At 49.3% G+C, this 19,099-nt stretch overlaps 1 protein-coding gene across 1 annotated transcript in view; it reads left to right on the forward strand.

Moving 5' to 3' along the window:
• Positions 1 to 19,099, forward strand: part of DENND1A (DENN/MADD domain containing 1A) — a 567,888-nt gene that overhangs the window by 482,030 nt on the left and 66,759 nt on the right. Inside the window, exons 14-16 of the mRNA XM_012664446.1 lie at positions 14,253 to 14,357; positions 14,717 to 14,804; positions 16,735 to 16,775. Of these exons, the coding sequence (XP_012519900.1) occupies positions 14,253 to 14,357; positions 14,717 to 14,804; positions 16,735 to 16,775 (234 nt within the window). The remainder of the gene's footprint in view (positions 1 to 14,252; positions 14,358 to 14,716; positions 14,805 to 16,734; positions 16,776 to 19,099) is intronic.

The raw sequence follows: 19,099 nt of genomic DNA on the forward strand, positions 1-19,099 counted from the left end.
AGCCAGGCCTTCCCCACACCTGCGACGGCAGGCGGGTGCGCAGCAGCGGGACCCCCTGCGGTGCTTTATAAATAATCCTGCCTGCACCTGGACCACGCAGGCAGCGAGCCAGGGGGCCTCGGATGGGGTCCTGACGTGCTCCTGGAGCGGCCCACACTTCCAGTGGGGGTCCTCGCCTCACTTCTCTTCCCCTGAGACTGTGTGGCCCAGGCTAGACCCACAGAAAAGGCATAGTTTTTCCTGAAATGGTTGAGGATTTCTCCAGAAAGGGAGGAGAGGATCTTAACGACAGCCGTTTATTAGATGCTAACTGCTTTATGTTCTCATTGTTTGCTTTAAACCACACAGCAATGTGACCGGGTAGGTTCTATTAATATTTTATCCTGCTTTCCAGAAGAGGAAACTGAGGCTTGGGAAAGGTGAATGTCTCCCCAAGGTCATGCAGCAAACAAGTGGGATTCTAACTCGCTCTAGCTGAACCCATGCTTTTCACTGCACTCTTCCTCATCCTCAGTCTTACTTGATTCCATCAGATGAACAAGGAGGAGGGAAATAGAACTAATGCTTATTGAATGCCTACTGTGTGCTGGGCAGTTTACATACATTGCCCCAGTTAATTCTCACAACTGGAATAAGTTCATTGGCGGTAAGAATGATTATTCCCATTTTACAGATGAAGAAAATGAGGCTCTAGAGAAATTTTAAGTTACTTATATGAGATCACACTGCTAATAAGCATCAGAGACAGAATTCAAACCCCAACCTGATGCTCCAACATTTGCCTTACACGTGGGTGATAAAATAGAGTTTTATACAGATCCAAAGATTTTGTCATTTTCTTACCACGCTGATATCTTTCTTTCTCTTTCTCTCTCTCTTTTTTTTTTTTTTTTTTTGGAGACAATGTCTCGCTCTGTCTCCTGGGCTAGAGTATAGTGGCATTACCATAGCTCACAGCAACCTCAGCCTCCTAGAGGCTAGAGTGATCCTCCTGCCTCAGCCTCCTGAGTAGCTGGGACTACAGGCATGCACCACTATGCCCAGCTAATTGATATGAGCTTTCTGCTTAAAATTTTTGAGATTTAAAAAGAATTTTTATCCCAGTCAAAAATTACCGTTATATTAAATAATAACAACTAACATTTATATAGAGTCGTATAATTGTCAAGGTTCTTCCATTATTTAATTTAATCTTTAAAATAATGCCGTGGAAATAGATGTTACTAATACAAACCCCATTTTACAGAGTGGTAAACTGAGCTTGGAGAGACCGAGTGCATGCCCCAGGCCAGTACCAGCAGAACAGGAGCTCAGCCACCAAAGCCTGTATTCTGCCCACACTCGGCACAGTGTTGCTCCCAGGCCCGATCTGTTAGATGCAGCCTAAAGAGTGAAAGATTTAGACACTTTTAACCGAGAGAGAGTTGAGGGGAGGCTGGTAGCAGGGGAGCCAGGCCCTCGAGGACCCGTTCATTAAAGGTGGTGACATCTTATCGCCCACAGGAACAGGCCGGAAGTTGTGATGGTCAGAGAACTACAAAAATAGCAGCCCTCACACTGCTTCCTACACAAGAGGAACTGGTGGTTCCAGGGCAGATAAGAATGACTTTACAAGATGAAAATGATCCGTGAGGGCACGCAGGTCTGGAGGGGAGCGGAGTTGGCATTTTTTGGCCCTGCAAATAGCTGCCCATCTGCTCTCTGTCAGAATATGTTAGGAGTGCATCTGGATTGCTGCCCCTGAGTCTCGGCTCCAGGCTGGTCATGTGGTTGTCTCCACGACAACTCCAGGAGCGGTGTAAACTGCTGTGCTTGGAGCCAGATGCTCCTCTGCACATGTGGTCTAATTAGACGGTGTTCCCTGCCTCCCTCCGCCCTCCCCTGCCCCTCCCAGCGCACACACTACATTCTCTCTCTTCCCTCCCTCCCACCCTCTAACCCTCCTCCTCGCATCCTCAGTCTGGCTGGTTCTCCACCCGGCTTGCCTCTTCCTCAGAAGTGTTCCCGTTGCCTGATCTGCGGTAGAATAATTCATGCAAAGAGCACTGGAGTGCCCGCTCGGACCCAGGCACGGGGCTAGGAGCTGGAGATGCAGAGGGAAGTCAGATACCTCCGAGCCCTCGAGGAGGCCACCATCTAGTGGGGGCACCATCGGGCAGCCAGGCAAGGTGACGAATGGCAGTAAATGCCGTAGTAGAGGTGAGCGTAGGGCTGAGGAACCCAGAGGAGGGACACCTACCCAGCTCAAGGCAGGCAGGAAGCACCCCAGGGCGGCTGGCCCTGAGTTAATCCGCAAAAGATGAGGGAGACTTCCCCAGCCTGAGAGAGCAGGGGCAGGAGGAGCACATGCCAAGGCAGGAGACCTATGGAACCATCTGGAGAACTATGGCCAGGTCCGTGTTATGGAAATGCGGGTGTTCGGGGAATGAGGCACTGTGGTCAGCACGATGGGCAGGGTTGCGCCTTGGGGGGCTTCTCCCCAGCTCCACACCCCGCTTGGCTCACAGACGCTGGGAGCCAGGGAAGGGGAGGGACTCGAGGGCGGCTGGGGGAGAGCCGCCAGCACGTGCTGAGCAGTTACTTTTTGTGTATCTGAGGGTCCAGCATCCACCACTTCTTGGCTCTCTGGCTCTCAGGGAAGATACCCCCAAATGAGGAAGGAGAAATCCAGCATCTGCCGCCGTCACCGTGTCTGGGACACACCACCAACCCCAGTGACGCAGCTCCACACGGCAGGCAGGCTGCCCTTCCCGTGCCCGCCACCTGCTTTCCGTCTAGCTAGCACCTGTTCCTCGCTGGCCCTTGGTTTTTATGTCACCTCCCCCAGCCCCATGGCCTCTCCTGGACCCCACCCCGCCCGGACAGAGTCACCTCAGTCACAGGTATTTGCTGAATGACAGCTAAAAAAGGTCCCATCCAAGACATGCTGCCCAGCTCTCAAAGGGCTTCTACAGGGGCCATGAGGGACATTGACTTCTACTGAGCACCTGCTGTGTGCTACACTGTCTTGGCACCTTGACAAACGCTGCAATTTTCAGCCCCACAATATAAGTGAGCGATCCCCCAGTTCAGAGCCGAGGAAACTGAGGCTCAGAGAGGCTCACCTCCTCCCCATTCCTGGAGCTCCGGCTGCACCGAGCCCCTCTGCAGCCCCCAGCTGTACGTGATCCCCATCCAGAGGCTCTGGACTCCTTGGACTGGGACTGCATCTGCAGCTCATGGAAAAGGACATGTTTGTATGGAAAAGAGCCTGCTGTGCCTTGAGTTTCCCAGAAACAACAGAGGAAAACCATGTTTGGGCTCCTGAGCACACTCAGCGTTCTGGGGTGTCATGGGAAGAGCCAGGCGCAGGGCCAGTGCAGGTCGGCACTGACTTTGGGTGCAGCTCTGGCTCTTGCAGCTCCGTGGCCTTGGGCAGGTCCCATCCCGCCCGCTGTGAGATGAGGGCAAGGGGCCTCTCTGGATGGGGCTGGCAGGAGACAGTCGCCGTGTGCCTGCAGCGTCAGCGCTGGGCAGCAGTAGGCAGCTTTGGTGGAGGGTTCTTTCATGACTCTCTGAGTCATGGCCTCGCTTCCACTGACCTGCTACATGTCCTGCACAGACAGTGTGTGTCACGTGCACTAAAACAGGGCCGCTTGAAGTAGAGTCACTTAACACGTGCTTCAGGCCGGGAACCGCCATAATTTGGGGTGGAAAACTGATCTTTTCCAAGCCCTCCGCTAAGCACGTCACATGAATCAGCTGGTGATCCCCACACAGCCCTGGGGAGTAGGAAGTAGCTCCGCCGTGTCTCTGAGGGTCAGGGCCCTGCCCCGTGTTCCAGGCACGGTGGGTGGCAGAGCCCGCGTTCCCACCAAGGTTCTTTCTCCGTTCCCGACTCCACGGTGAGGGCTGCGCGTCGTGACGCGTTCTCTGTGAGGACCTCATGCAGAAAGGCCTTTTCTCTGTCTAGAAACAACACATCAGCATCAGAAAGTACCTTGAAGATGCTCCAGCCTTCCCATTTTACAGAGGAAGAAACTGAGGAGACCCCGACAAGGAAAAGGAGTCAAGGCTGAGTCAGGTGTCTGACGCTTCTCCTTGCCCTCGTTCCACTTCTCAGTGCTGCCACGTGTTCGTGACCGGAAACTTCCTACCAAAGCCCCCTGCGCACCAGGCTGTGCCAGGCACCAGAGCCTCAGCTCTGGACCAGCGACGTTCAGGAGAGGACTGACAATAAATAAGGGAATGGGGGACGGGTAATGAGCCCCAAATTCAGTGTGTGGACAGGGCTGTGCCCCCAGGGGACTGGTGGGCAGCACATCCTAGGAGGGCTCAGAGGGTTGGGACGTTTTGTCTCTACAGACTACTTTGTGCTGCTGCTTTATCACCATGTCCTTTCACCTCGTGACCCGTGAGTCCCATATTCCTGTTGCTACAGCTAATGTTGGTTCTCCTGTCGGTCGCTTTGCAGATGGGTTTCTGTTTCTACCAGGAGTCCGCCAGGCCCCCAACGCCGTCCTCTCTCCACTGTGCTCTCTCAGACTCTGTTCTCCTCACTCTCCAGCAGGTGCGATTCTCACTCTGGTCCATTTGGGGCACCCTTTCTCGACTTTGGAATGCAGAATCTGGTCCCCAGCGACAGCGAGGCAAACTCTGCCACTGGCCGGGTGGTTGAGCCAGCAGGTGTTTGATATTGGGACTTCAGCGTGTCCCCTCTGGTTTCCATACCAGGGAGAGAGTTGTCGCTCTGCTGCAGCCCAGGGTAGTCACTGTCTCCCTCACATCGGCTCTCACCTGGCACCAGCTGCCGCTCCGCACACTTACCCTGTGTAACGGTATTAAATGCTCAGAGCGTGAGGAGGACAGTGTTTCCGTCACATCAGTAAGACACAGAGGCTCCAAGAGATGAAATGGCACACGGTGGACCGGATGGTGGAGCCAGAACTCACGGCCATTACTCCAAAGCCCACTCTCTTTGACACCACCTTGTAATCCATCTCTTTGAATTGCTACCAGGACAGCCCCAGGTGGCCGCTAGTATGTCAAATACAATCTTGCGATTATTTCTCTTAATCAAAAAGAAAGAAGATGGTGTTGCAGGAGCCCCCCGGGCTAGATGGAATTCACTTCAACCTCTGGCTCTGTCACTGACTAGCTCTGCCGCCTCGGGCAGGTGATGTCACCTTCTGGAGCCTTGATTTCCTTATCTGTAAAATGGAGATGGTCATCATACCTACCTCACAGTGCGTGAAGAGTAAGTGAGATAATGCATGGAAAACCGCCTCGCACAGGGGTAGGGCTCAGCAAGCGGTAGCTGTTTTTAATCACTGCACCTGCTTTCCTCTTAGTGCCGATTCCCATCTGCATTTCTTATGGGAAGAAAATCTTAAGCTAGTATGCATGAAGACCAACTTCATTGTGTCTCCTCGGCTTCCGCGGGCCTCCCAGCTCATCTGCCGTTCCTGCGCTAATCAGAATTTCCTGACTTCTCCCTGTTTGTCTCGGTTAATGCAGAAGGAAGGGCTGCTGGCACAGAGGAGCTGAGGCACGGGCTGACATGCCTGTGATTTGAATGTCTTTACTGTAATCTAGTGAGCGCATGCGGGGGCTTCTGTCAATACCGGAGCGGCCGGCCAGAATGGGCAAATAGCGTCAGCCCCGCCACCCCTGCCCCTGCAAATCATCAGAGTAGCTCTTGTCGGACACCCACATTTCCCCTAACTTAAATCATCTGAACAGTGAGCTGGCTTCACGATGAGACATTGATTCTTTGTTTAGGGCTTGTTATAGTGACAAAGCTGGGCCCGGGCCGGGAGTCTTTCTCCCACATGCCTTGGCTACCGCACAAAAGGTTCAGAAAGCTGTCTTAGTCCTGTCACCTCATAATGCGGGTTGGCCCAGCCCAGCCGGAGTCATCTGACTGTGGCCATGCAGTCCCCCCCTCCCCAAGTCCACGTGGTGGCCCTGAGATTGCTGGTGACCACGTCCTGGAACGCGCACCACGTAGTGCCTCTGAGCGCGGGCAAAGAGCATTTGTGGACTGGGGAGTCACTAGCCTCCTGAGCTCTGGGCCCTTAGGCAAAACACTTGCCCTGTGTGGCATCTTTTCCTCATCTGTAGAACGGGACTGATTTAAGGAGATCTCAGAGCTCTGGTGGGGATTCAGCGAGGGGAAGGATGCAGGTGGTCTGGTCCAGAGCAAGCGCTCAGCTGACATTGGCTCCTTCTCCCTGCATGCATGCCTGCTTTTGGCTAGCCCGAAGTTGTTGTCATCTGACCCTGCTGGCCACATACTCCCAGCCTTCCGGGTAATTAGGATGTGGCATCGTCTAGACCAGACACCACACTGAGCCTTTTTCCATTTTGATTGGGAATCGAACCTGGTTCTTCGGCAGCTGTCACAGCTGACCCTTCCAGGAGGCGGCTTCAGACCAGCACAGCCTTATCCTCCCAGCTCCAGGAGTGCTGCTGAGGCCTCCACAGAGAATCTGGAGGTATTTAAGCAAAACGTCACTGAGATGGACCTGCTGGTGATAAATGGCGCCAAATTCCCCAGATTTCTTCAGTCGTAAGCTTTAAAAAACAACTATTGATTGGTCCAGGCTCTGTGCTAGTCACTTTCACCTACACCAGTGGTTGTTAGTCTTGGCTACACTGGGGTCAGTTGAGGAGTTTTAAAAACTGTGGTCCTGGGATTGGGGATTTTAAAAGTGGCCCTGGTGATTCTAATGCTTAGCCAAAGTTGAGAACTATTAACCCACACCATCCCTTTCATCCCTACTTAAACCCCCAGCAATCCCAGGAGGCAGGTAGCTCTCCCCGTGTTACAGGTGATAAGGATGAGGATCTGAGAGGTGCAGTCACTTGCCCAGGCTGGCACACAGGGGCAGCAAGGAGCAGAGCTGGGACTGGAACCCAGCTGTGCGTCCCACTCCCCAATCTGCCTCTTCCTGGAGTGACCATGAATCAGAGCCTGCCCTCTGGGAGCTTGCAGTGCACTGGGACAGTCCGCCTGGGTGCAGTGGTGGTTGTGTGGACACTGAGGAAGAACCTGAAGGCATGGAGTAGGGTTCTCCCAGGGAGGGAGCGTGAGGAAGGCAGGCAGAGATCAGAGTGCACAAAGCGGCTGGCGTGTGTCGGGCAGTCCCGGATCTCTGGAGGAGGATAGGCGTGTGGATGAGGCGGACGGGATGCCATAAGCAAGAAAAGCCAGCTGGGGAAGGCTGCGCAGAGCCTGAGTGTCATGCTCTGGAGCTTAGAAACCCCCGCTTCCACCAACCCACAGACTTGCCTGAAGCTCTCGCCCCCTGCTGGATCCCGGTGACAAACAGAAGCAACACTGGAGCTGCCTACTGAGTGCATGAGCCGTGAAAAGAGAGGGGAGAGAAGCGTGAGCCCCAAGTTGGGTTTAACACTCTGCTGTCACCATCTTGAAACTCTTAACACTTTTACCTTTGAACCGGTGTTTTGTACATGAAGTCCGATGGGACAGCAGGGCATGGATGTGAGCAAAGGAGACGTGCACAAAACTGTGTCTCTGTGGAGCCTGCCCTCCCAGTTCCCTGGGCTTCCCGATACCCCGTGGCACGGAATTCCAGTGGCCCTGCGATGCCCAGGACTTCAGTAGGACTCAAAAGTGCTCGAGAGGTAAACAAGTCTGCATCTGCGACTGGGGAAGGCGGGCACTGCCGGCTGCAAGAGGCCACACTTTTGTCAGAACCAGAACTTGCTTCAAATGCAAAAAGAAGGCAGTGGCCTTCTAAGAAACACAAATGACTGTGGAAATCTATTAATATGATGTTTATTTATGTCACTTTGTACTTAGTCAACCACTTATCCTGAAAATTATGACATAGAAGGAAAGGAAAAGATAAAACAGCCATGGCCCCCTTTCCTTTCTCACCAGTAGGCCAAAAGTGGAGCATGCACATATATCAAGACGTGAAGTCAACAGCTGAGTTAGTTTTGTGCAGCATCCCGCTGCCTGGTAAGCACAAAATACAAATGCATGTACAAGCTGCGTCCGATTGCACGGAGGAGTTAGCATTCAAAACTGGCATTGTACAATGTAAAGTTGAATAACAAGAGTTCTTGCAAATAATTTAATTTCTTTCTTAGGATGACATTAAATAGTAAATTTTAAATGGCATGATAGATCTAGAAAGAGACCATGAAAGAAAGAAAAAAGCTTTATATTTTAGTATGGCACTTTTGTTTTAACAGAACTTTCTCCTGCATATTTATTTTGTTCTGGGCCCCACAAATTATGTTGCCAGCCCTGGTAAGACCCAGTCTCTGCCCTCAAGGAAAACGGTTATCTGTTGAAAGTCTACTGTGGAAGAATCTGTTTGTTGTCATCTTTTAATTTTCAAAGCAGCCCTGCGAGATAGGCCAGCGTTATATAGTTGTCACAGATGAGGAAGGACAAGTTAAGTCACCTAGGACACAGAGCCAGTGCGGTCAGAGTCAGGGTTCAAGTGCAGATCTTTTGACTCCGAGACGTGTTCTCTCCGCCATGTTGTGTCATGTTAAATGGATCAAATCAAAACAAAGTTTTAAGTTTCTATAAAGATGCCTTTACCAAAAAAATCAAAGACAAAACCCAGCCCTCTAGTATGCCAGTTGTCACACAGTAGTTGTTTGTTTTGTTCCCTGAACTAGACAGGACTCCTTGATAACGGGAGCTTTTCTAACTTTTTATTGTGGGAAAATTTCAAACATACAAAGTATATGAACCCCCATGTACCCGTCTCCCAGCTTCCACAGCTATATTCTGTCATTCTTTTTTTGTAAGATTTTTTAAAATTTTTAATTAAAAACATTTTAGTTGTGTTAGAATGTACATAAAGTTTACCATCGTAACCACTTTAAGTGTACAGTATAGCGTTGAGTACATTCACATTGTTGTAGAGCCATCACCACCCTCCATCTCCAGAATTTTTAAACTGAAACTCCATACCCATTAAACAACCCCACATTCCTCCCCCAGCCCTGGCAACCTCCATCCTTTCTGTCTCTACGAGTTTGACTCCCCAGGTGCCTCGTAAAAGTGGAATCGTACAGTATTTGTCTGTTTGTGACTGGCTTATTTTACTCAACATAACGTCTTCAAGGATCATTTATGTTGTGCATGTATCAGAGAATTCTTCCTTTTTAGTGTTGAATAATATTTCATGGTATATACCACATTTTGTTTATCTGTTCATCCATAGATGGGCACTTGGGTTGTTCCTGTCTTTTGGCATTTGTGAATAGTGCTGCCATGAACATAACATTCTACCATTCTTGTATCATTTATAATTTCATCCACTCCCCACCCCTCATTCACTTATTACTATTTGTGGGAATTACATTTTATTCATCTTTTTGTTCCCCTAACACGGAGCCGGGCACATAGTAGGTGCCTTAAAAATGTTTGGGGCCGGGTGCGGTGGCTCACGCCTGTAATCCTAGCACTCTGGGAGGCTGAGGCGGGCGGATCGTTTGAGCTCAGGAGTTTGAGACCAGCCTGAGCAAGAGCGAGACCCCGTCTCTACTAAAAATAGAAAAAAAAATTGGCCAAACAACTAAAAATAGAAAAAATTAGCCGGGCGCGGTAGCGTGTGCTTGTAGTCCCAGCTACCTGGGAGGCTGAGGCAGGAGGATCACTTGAGCCCAGGAGTTTGAGGTTGCTGTGAGCTAGGGTGACACCATGGCACTCTAGCCCAGGCAAGAGAGTGAGACTCTGTCTCAAAAAAGAAAAAAAAGTTTGGATATAAGGATAGATTTTCCAAAATTATTGTTTTTCAAATTTTAATCAAGGTCTATAAAACAGATACACCTCCTTTTTCTCTTAGAATCTCACAGTAAATGTGCACATAAAATTTTGATAAAAATTAAGTTTGTAAAGGAAAATAAGAATTTAGTACTTTAAATATGGGTCAGCAGAACAAGGAAAGTTGCTGAAAAATCTGATGAGAGATGTTTTATTTTTATGCCAGTACTGACCAGGCTGTGGATAAAGTCATTTATTTCTGGAAGTATCAAAAACCTTGGAATCACCAACTTCATTTACCTCTTAACAAAGATTCTATTCATTTGTGATGGAATTTTCAATTGATTCCATATGTCAAGAAGATAATCTGGGAGTAAAACTTGTCATTTTGTAACGAAGTTCTTGATAGGGTTAAGCAGCTGTGTTTTACTGTCCTTCGGGTCATAGATGGAAAATTCTGCTAATGTGATCTAAGCTTGAATGCTCACGGCCTGAATTAACGTTGCTACCAGCCAGTAGCCCCCGTGCCTAGAGTGTCACCTAAGAAGACAAAAGGTTTAATCAGCCTAATAAGAGAACTAAATCAGCACTTCTTACAAAGGAAGGATCTAACCAGACACCTTGCCTTGTTCTCCTCCACGGCAGAGTGAAGTGGGGGCAGCAATTCCAGGGGCAAGACAAGGGGTGGACAAGCTGGTGGAAGCAGCTTGGTGTCCTGGCCTTGGGCCTGTAGCAGAAAGAGCCTCCGCAGCAGTTTGCTTACTCCTGGAGCCGTCTGTCTCTGCAGAGACTGCTGTGTTAAGTATCTGGGAGAACCTGAAGGGTTCCAATTCGGAAAAGAGCTCCCCTGATCTCTAGCCAATGTCTGAGGGCAGTGGGCCACGTGCGTGCTGGTGACGCCTGGGCTTTGGAGGCCACTAGGTGTTAACCCTGAATCTGCCGTGTCCGGGTCGTGTCACCTTGGGCAACTTTCCTTACCTCAGTCATTCCTCCGTAAATTTGAGCACAATTCCTCCGTCCTTAGAGTTTTCAGAATGACAAAAAGAGTTGTAAAGCGCATGGCGCAGCGCCTCACGCAGGACCTGTGATCAGGTGAGGTAAACTGTGATGCTGTCATTGTCTTAGAAGGTGAGTCACTCCAGGAGAAGGAGCCCTCCATGCCTGTTCCCATTCAGACCTTTATACGCCATTGTGGGTGACGGTGGTGTCGCTGCCTTTCAGCAGGATTAGGATAAAAGAGTTAGGCCCTGAACAGACAGGGTTGTCTCGCCTAACTCCTGTTCAGCCTTCCAGGCTCAGCTGAAAAATGTCCACTTTTCATTGTGTTTTCTGACCTGCTCCCCTAGGGGGATTAGCCTTTTCCTCTTCGGACTCCTGTGGACGTTTTGCCCCCAACCCAGTCGCACTACACGGCGTGGTAGTAGTTTTTTCCAGGTCTGATTGACACATCTGATGTTGTTCTTTAAGCTCGTTTCAGGAAAAGCCCTATTGTCCCTTTTTCCCTGAATTTTTCCCATCCATGCCCATGTCCTGTTGCCTGTTTTTGTGACACAGACGTCTGATCCGGGGGGTGTCACCCCCAGTAAGTAGACAGCAGGCCTCAAATGTTCATGTCTCCCCAAAGATGAGATTCTTTCTGCTCTCCAGCAGCTAAGTCCTGCCTCAGGTGACCCTTACATACAAATCTGGTTGCAAACTCTCGGAATTTATCCGTCCCTCAGCAGACTTCTTCCTGGCAGCGATGGGCCAAAGCTCCAGGAGTGAATGCTAACAACTCCAACGAGCATCTCCTCTGAGCAGCTCGAAACTCCCTGGACACACATGTCACTCGCCTGGCATCTTGCTGTGAGACCTCTCTACCATCGGCCAAGCAGGGTCAGCCACACCGAGACCACAGGGCTCTTGTGGCAGGAACCAGGGTCGAGCTCATTTTGTGGTTCTTTAACCAACATCCCTGAGCTTCTAACTGGGGTCTGGGCTCTGCGCTGTCCCCGGGGAGTGTAGAAACGAGTCCAGCAGGGCCTTTGCCCCCTCGAGCTTCTGGTCAGAGGGGACACCAGTGAAGACTATCCCAGCACCCAGGGGTACATGCGGCATTGTGGGAGCAGCGAGCAGGGACGAGTGAATACTGCACAGAGGACTGCATGTGTGAGGAAGAAAATCCAGGCAGAAGGAACAGAACTGCAAAAGCAAGGAAGAAAGTGGGGGAGGGCATGGCATGTGATCAGGGAATGCATTTGGAGCACTGGGTGTGTGGAGGAGCAGAGGCAAAGTGACACAGAAGGACTCTGGGAAAGACAGCTAGGGTCAGCTTAGGACGGTGTGTTTGCCTCCCTCTTCCATACAGCGCCCTTGTATGTGCCACGCACGATGCCAGGTGTGCGATGTAGAGCAAAACAAGTACCGTTCCTGCCTGCATGAAGCATATAGTCTAGTGGAAAAAACAGACATTAATCAAGTAATCTCACAAAGGTAACATCTGTACAATCAAAGTTCTTGAGTTGGATACTGATGTGATCCAATTTGCATTTTAGAAAGCACTCTGGCCAGAAGAATTGGCGTAGATTGGGTGGAATGAAACAGGGAGGGGACACGAGTTAAACCTCCGCCACAGCCGTCCAGGTCTGCGCCAAGGTAGTGGGATGGAGAGCAGGAGATGAGCATGGGACATTCCACACGTAAAATGGGAAGGGCTTGGGCAGTCTGATGGGCCTACTACAATAGCTATGGATAATGACACTTAAGAAAGAAAGAAAAACAGGTTTGGGGTACAGTCCTCATGGGGGGATTGATAATTGGGAGTTTTGACCACTTTGAGTTTGAGGTGCCAGTGGGCCATCCAGGTGGAGATTGAGACGTGGGTTTGGAGCTCTGGAAAGGTGCTGATAATATTTATCAGGAGTCATCAATGTACGAGTGACGCTGTGTGTGCGAGGATGAGATCACCTGGAGAGAGAATTAATTGCCCTGCTGTGGCCCCAAGGGTGAGAAGCAAAACTTCCAAGCCACAGGAATGAAATTCTAGCTGGGTCTCTGTTGGTTAGCACTAGCTGGTCTCTCAGCTGTTGAGCGTGAAAGATGTAAATCCATGCCAAAGTAATCAACGTCAAGAAAAGCTCTTTTTCCCAAGGAACTAGTATGCTGCTTTTCTTTTCTCATACACAATGTAAAGTTTGCATTATTTTCCCTTCTTGCTTCAGCAGCCAGGAAGCTCAGAGCTAATTTTGCAACTTAATTTTAGAAATCATATAAGATCTACATATCCAGATATTTTTTTCCCAAATAAATACATTTTATACATCTATGTATTTTCCAGCCCTGACTTTTTTCTTTATTGTTTTAGATGCTCATGTAAACTGCCTCAGATCCTTTGTAAAACTAGGTAGGGCATACCTGTATAAAAATACATATTCCCCTTACCCTAATATTTTTGGGTCATCCTTGTAGCTCTTGTGCAATAAGTCCACCCAATTGCTAATACTGGCTAGATTTAAGCAGTAGGAACTCTTAGAACTTACAGAAGCTAGGCAGTAAATTTAACACTCACATAACTCATTAAAACAGGATAAAAGTGGAACTTCAAACATCTCTGTGTTTGCTACCAAGTCTGTGAAGGGAGGGGGGTTTACCCTTAATTCAGCTCAAGATATAAAAGTCTGATCTTTCAGAATTGAGAATACACTGCTGGAATTAAAGACTTGTCTGTGTAAATAAGTGCTCCAAAAGCGTTCAAAGAAAGATTGAGGTGTTAACTATATACGGATGGGGTTTTTTTTAAGTGTAGAGTATCATTTTCTTGACTCATAAAATGTAGTTTGGTGAAAGCAAACTTCCTTATCAAACAGCATAAGCACAAAATTGGCTGGACGGTAGATTTTATTTTTGGTCCTCTCTGCTTTTTAAAATAAATAATTAATTTTTAATTTGCTATTGGTTAAGATTACTGTGTAAATGATTTTCCAACTATGATCCGTGGCTGGTGCCTTAGGGACGGCAGGGGTGCCTGGGATGTGAGGGGATGAGAAGGCTGCCGAGCCAGGAGAACCCGGCCACCAGCCCCGGTCCCCAGCTGAGCTCTGCTTTACAGAGCTCACGGTAGCAGGGCTCCTTCTGCATAAGGTTCCATCTGAATAAAGGCTTCCCCTCCTAAAAGTGAAAAGAAAAGTTTGGAAATCATCCCAGGCGGGCACATCCCACTCACTCGCTATTGGGATATGGTAGAGGCACTGTCGGGGGCAAGAGGAGGTTGGAATCTGGTTGGTTCCAGCATAGAATTCCCTGTTGGAATTCCATTAGTTCCTACGCTGGCTCCTAGCCTCTGTGTGACTGTGGGGGATGACGACTCCTCCCTGAAACAGCTTCTGCATCCATAGAGGAGAATGACTTCCTTGATAATGGCTACGTCACCAATGAGGATGAGATAAATTAGCAGATGTGGCGCTCTGCCTGAAGAAGTGTAAGAACCGACGGCTCTCACTCCATGTTCTGACCCTCCTGTCCCCTCTCCACTGCCCAGGAGGAGCCGATCACCTTCTGTGAGGAAGCCTTCGTGTCCCACTATCGCTCCGGAGCCATGCGGCAGTTCCTGCAGAACGCCACGCAGCTGCAGCTCTTCAAACAGGTGCCTGCCCCTCCCGCGCTCGGCCTGTGTCTGGCTCCCTGGCAGAAATTTCGGGTGGGACTCAGGCCCCAGGCTGAAGAGGCTCAGGGAAAAAGGGGATCAGGTGAAGAGGGAGGTCAGCGACCAGACAGACCCTTTGCAAATCCGCCACGTGATTTTCCAAGTTCTCATAAACACGCAGCCAGTTTTTTAGAACCTTTATTGTTGACACTCACTTTTTGAAAACTCAATTGGAAAGGACCTTTCCTATCTAGGAAAACCTAAGATTGTTCTCTAGGCTTACAGCAAGGTGACCACTGAATGAGTTTCTCCCTGTTTTTTTTGTATAAACAGTTGTGCTTTGTTCTTTCTTTCTATAGTTTATTGATGGTCGATTAGACCTTCTCAATTCTGGTGAAGGTTTCAGTGATGTTTTTGAAGAGGAAATCAACATGGGCGAGTATGCTGGTGAGAAGCATCTCATTTTTCTTTCTGGGCTGTGGGCTGCTGTAGATTAAGGGTATGTTTGACAGGGAGTAGCAGTGATGACTTTTGCCTTTATTGGGGATCAGGAAGAGACTGATTTCAAACTAGGCCTTGAAATGTCCAGAGAATTCCTCTTCATTTTCTGATGAGATGCGTATTGGCCCATGTGAAATCCTGTGGCCTGGGGGTCACTTGCTTCCCCTGGGTAGACAAAGTCTAGTTAAACGTAGCAGCCAGCACGATGCAATGGAAAGCACATGAGATATCAAATTAGGAGACCTGGATTGAAATCAGAACTCGGCCTGCTCACTAGCTGAGAGACCTTGGTCGAGTCAGTTCACCTCTTTTAGCTAAAGTTTTTCTATCTATGCACCGAGAGCAACATTGCCCACCTCATAGGATTCCTGTTGAGATTGAATCAGAATCCTCGAGGAAAGTTTGTACAGTCACCCAGGACAGTCCCTGGCACAGGGTCAGTGCACGGTAAATGTTTCTGTAAAATGTGAAAATCATTGCCAGGTGCACAGTCTCTGCAGGTCTGAAAAACTGCAGGGCTTTTCCCCTGCAAAATGAAAAGGGCTTTTCTGTTTTCAGAGGAGGCATCCGAGGCCCAGAGAAGTGTTGATGGCTGATCTTGCCTCCTGAATCCCAGTCTGGACTTTCCAAATCCCATGGCCTCCGTCTTTGGCAGCATAGTCAAAACCAGATGCAAAATAGTAATCATACTGCCGGCCCTTTTATTGCTGGGCTTGTGTCTGGTCTGGACTATCCGATAATCCAACCGGAAGTTCATGAAGTCATAGAGCCCAGTATCCACCTCTGGCTACTACAGGCCCTACAGCTATGCTATGGGGAAGCACAGTTAATTAATAAAGCCAGTATGGAGTCTATGGGCAGTAATAGTGGATTATTGATAAGCATTTCCTGAACACTTGCTGTGTCCAAAGCCCCACAGAGTGAGAAAATGAAGGACCTAGTTCTGCCCTCAAGGAGATTTTAGTCAGATAGGAGAAGATATGCTTAACTAAAGACAAGTAAAAATTAAACCAATGCAGGAAAGGGAGTAGAAACAGGTTTTTGTGCAGTTAGAATAGGGCTGAGCTTGAGTTGTGTTCTAACAGTTGAATATGAGTTCTGAGAAGACGGGCTTTAGATGTTGCTCAACTAAGTTCAGTTATTTGGAGCTTCTAAAAGAGCTGTCTGCTGATAAGAAGACCTCGTTACCCCACCAGATCGAATGAACAGAGTTTACCAACAACACTGCTTTTTTCTTTCCCTCTCACTATTCAAGTGTCTTGAGGGCTGAGTGTGTGTCCACTGGGACACACAGCCCTGGGGGTTCTTGCTCTGATGTGGCTGACAGTACTTCAGAGAATATGCACATCTAAGTGGGTATTACCTATCCTAGAGGGCTGCTCAGAGGAAGGAGTAAGGAGAAGCTTCCGTAGGAAAAGACATCTGAGCTGGCTGTTGAGTTTTCTGAGCAGAGAAAGCAGGGAATAGTGACCAAGCAAGGGAACAGCATTTACAAGGGCCTGGCGGACCAGGAGAATGCTGGTTTGGGGAACCTAGGTAGTTCCTCGTGGAGGGGCCTAACTAAGGCAGTGCTGCAAAGTGGTAGCACAGGATGGAGAGGCAGAGGGTGGTGAGGCCAGGAGACAAGACAGGAGGAGTCTGACCTCCATCCAGTAGGCAGTCGGGAGGCTTCTGAAGGCTGGGAGTCGGCGCGTTGCTGTGGTCAGCTCTCTGTTTGAGAAAGAAAACCTGTGGCGGCGACTCGCTGCTGCCTCCTTTGGGGAGTGGAACACAGGAACCTCCATGTGGTTCTCCTGCATGCTGAAAGCTATTTAAAGAACTCCTGAGAGCAAATCACATCTTTAAATAATAGCTTCTCTGACTTCTCTTTCCCTAGGCAGTGATAAACTCTACCATCAATGGCTCTCCACAGTCCGGGTAAGTGGACACCCAATTCCAAGCCACCTGGGCCCCCTTCTTAGCCTCCTGGCAGCCCTCTGCTTCCTTGGCCACCCACAAGGCTGCCGTGGGGCCGGAGTGCTCGTGTCTCTCAGCTGAGGATGCTTTTGTTTGTAAAGCCAGGCTGTTCTCATGCCGGGAGACTAGAGGATGGGACAGTCCAGAGCCTCTCCTTGGTGAAGGTAGAAAGGTGGGAGAGGCTTCCTCCTCTTTGGGAAACCAGCCGAGGAGTGCTAAGTGGAATGTGGACATCGTAGAGCATTTCTAGGGCCAGTGCGGTGGTCATGGTCATGGGCAAGCAAAAAACGTGTCCCTCCTGGAAAGATGGAGAACACATCGCCGAGAGATTTTTTTCCATCTTCTCTCTGTTGTTGTAAACAATTTCTTGTTGTGTCGGGAGCCAGGTGCTTAGGGCTTCCGAAGCCTCTAAAGAATTCAAAATCTTGCCTTTCCTTTCCATCAGTTTATAATTGAGTGTGTGCTGAAGGCCTATTGCGTGCCAGGCACCAGGCTGGGTACTGGGGACACAGCAGGGAGCAGGACACAGGCCCTGCCCTGGGGGAACTCCCTGCCGTGGGGAGCAGGCACGTAAACAGGCAACCCCAACATAATGTGATAAGTGTTCTCTCCTGCTTATGGGCCAAGTGCGCTGCTGCCAAGGCGAGTCCCTTGGAAGTGGCTGCAGTTGGCCGAGAGTAAGCAATTCCTCGGTGAAAGACTTCCTTTGTTCTTCCTGTATGGCCAAACACAGCACTTGGCAAATCAGAGAGGAGCAATAAGGACTTGTTGATTGATTGATAAAGGGAGTTTCAATGCTCCAAAGGACCATTTAAATAGGATACTGAGTAATTTTGGAAAGCAGTATGGAATAAATGAGTGGGTGAAAATTTCCTATCATCCTACAACATAGAATGCTTTCTAGGTCAAATTGTAATGTTTTTAATTAAAGCTCAAAATTTCTAATGTGGGCAGTTACTACATATTGTGCTAAAAATTAAAGCCAATAATTACTATATCTTATTCTCTTGCATACCCACTGGTTCTAGTTTCTCTCTATTCCAGTCAGTTTGCATCCGATCACGTGATGCATTTGATTAAAAATCCTCCATAGTGTAGACCCCTTAGCCTGGCATTCTGGGCCCTTCGGGAGCTGACCCCATCTGGCCTCCCAGCCCCACTTACCACCCGTCCCATGGTGCACTGCACACGCTGCAGTAACCACTTGCTACAGGGCACACCTTGGCTTTTCAGCTTCTGCACATTTTCATGTGCTATTTCCCATCCCTGGAATGTTCTCCTCCTATCCCCCACATCAACTCCTATTCATCCTTCATGGGCCAGGTCTAACGTTTCCAAGGCCTTCCCTCGTCTTCTGTGTCTGCACACTCCTTGTGCACACGGCCTTTACAGCTGTCATCACCTCATCGCCTGCTGTGTCAGTTATTTACCATGGGAACCCCCCCCAACTGGAGTTTTTGGAAGCACAGACCAGGCTTCCTTTGGCTCTGCGCCCTCCGAGCCTAACAGGGGGCACCCGTGCAGTGAGCCCTCCCACCACGTCTGCAGGGACGAGACTGAAGATTCGTGAACACCTATGAAAACTTGGCCTGTGCACGTCACCTCCTCCACCACCTCCTTTATGTAGTGGGAAGGCCTTCCCTCCTCTTACCCCTGCTTCTTAAAAAAAGAGAGCAAGAAGTTGGTGTGTTGGATTTATAGTAAAGCCACGGTGAACATTTATGGCTGTTCATTCTTTCCTTTTCTCAAGATTTAGATGTTAAGGAAAGCAGCCTACCAGAGAGATTTTAAAACACAGCACAGAAAACCGAGGTGAGGAAAGGAAGTTGCACGGGTGAGGGGAGCATATTTCCCAACGTTCGTGCCTGATCAGGATCCCGTTTCCTGCCCTGGCTTGGTGTCAGCTGTAGAGTCCATAGTATTAAACTTACCTGAGTATTGTCCGTGGTAACTGGAATTTCCTGAAGAAGCCACAGATGACTATAGGGAAACCCTTGCCTCAGACAGCCTGAGATATGCCTCCCTTCCAGCCAGGGGACAGGTGCTGAGCAGAACACTGAGCCCAGGGTTCCCCCTAACCTGGTTATCACACTCCACCCCGAGGCCACACACCTACACCCTGCAGATACCCACCCAGAGCCATTCTGCCATAACCATGACCATAACTGTCCGGGACCAATTACTATCTAGCACTGTTTCTCTGTTTGAATAACCCTTTGAAAAGTTGCTGAACTTGGTTGAAGAGAAGAGGTCTTTGTTGGTGTTGGCCTACTCTGTCTTCAGCC

Source organism: Propithecus coquereli, unplaced genomic scaffold, assembly GCF_000956105.1.
Source record: "Propithecus coquereli isolate 6110/MARCELLA unplaced genomic scaffold, Pcoq_1.0 Scaffold89, whole genome shotgun sequence".
In the NCBI taxonomy this organism is placed as follows: domain Eukaryota; kingdom Metazoa; phylum Chordata; class Mammalia; order Primates; family Indriidae; genus Propithecus; species Propithecus coquereli.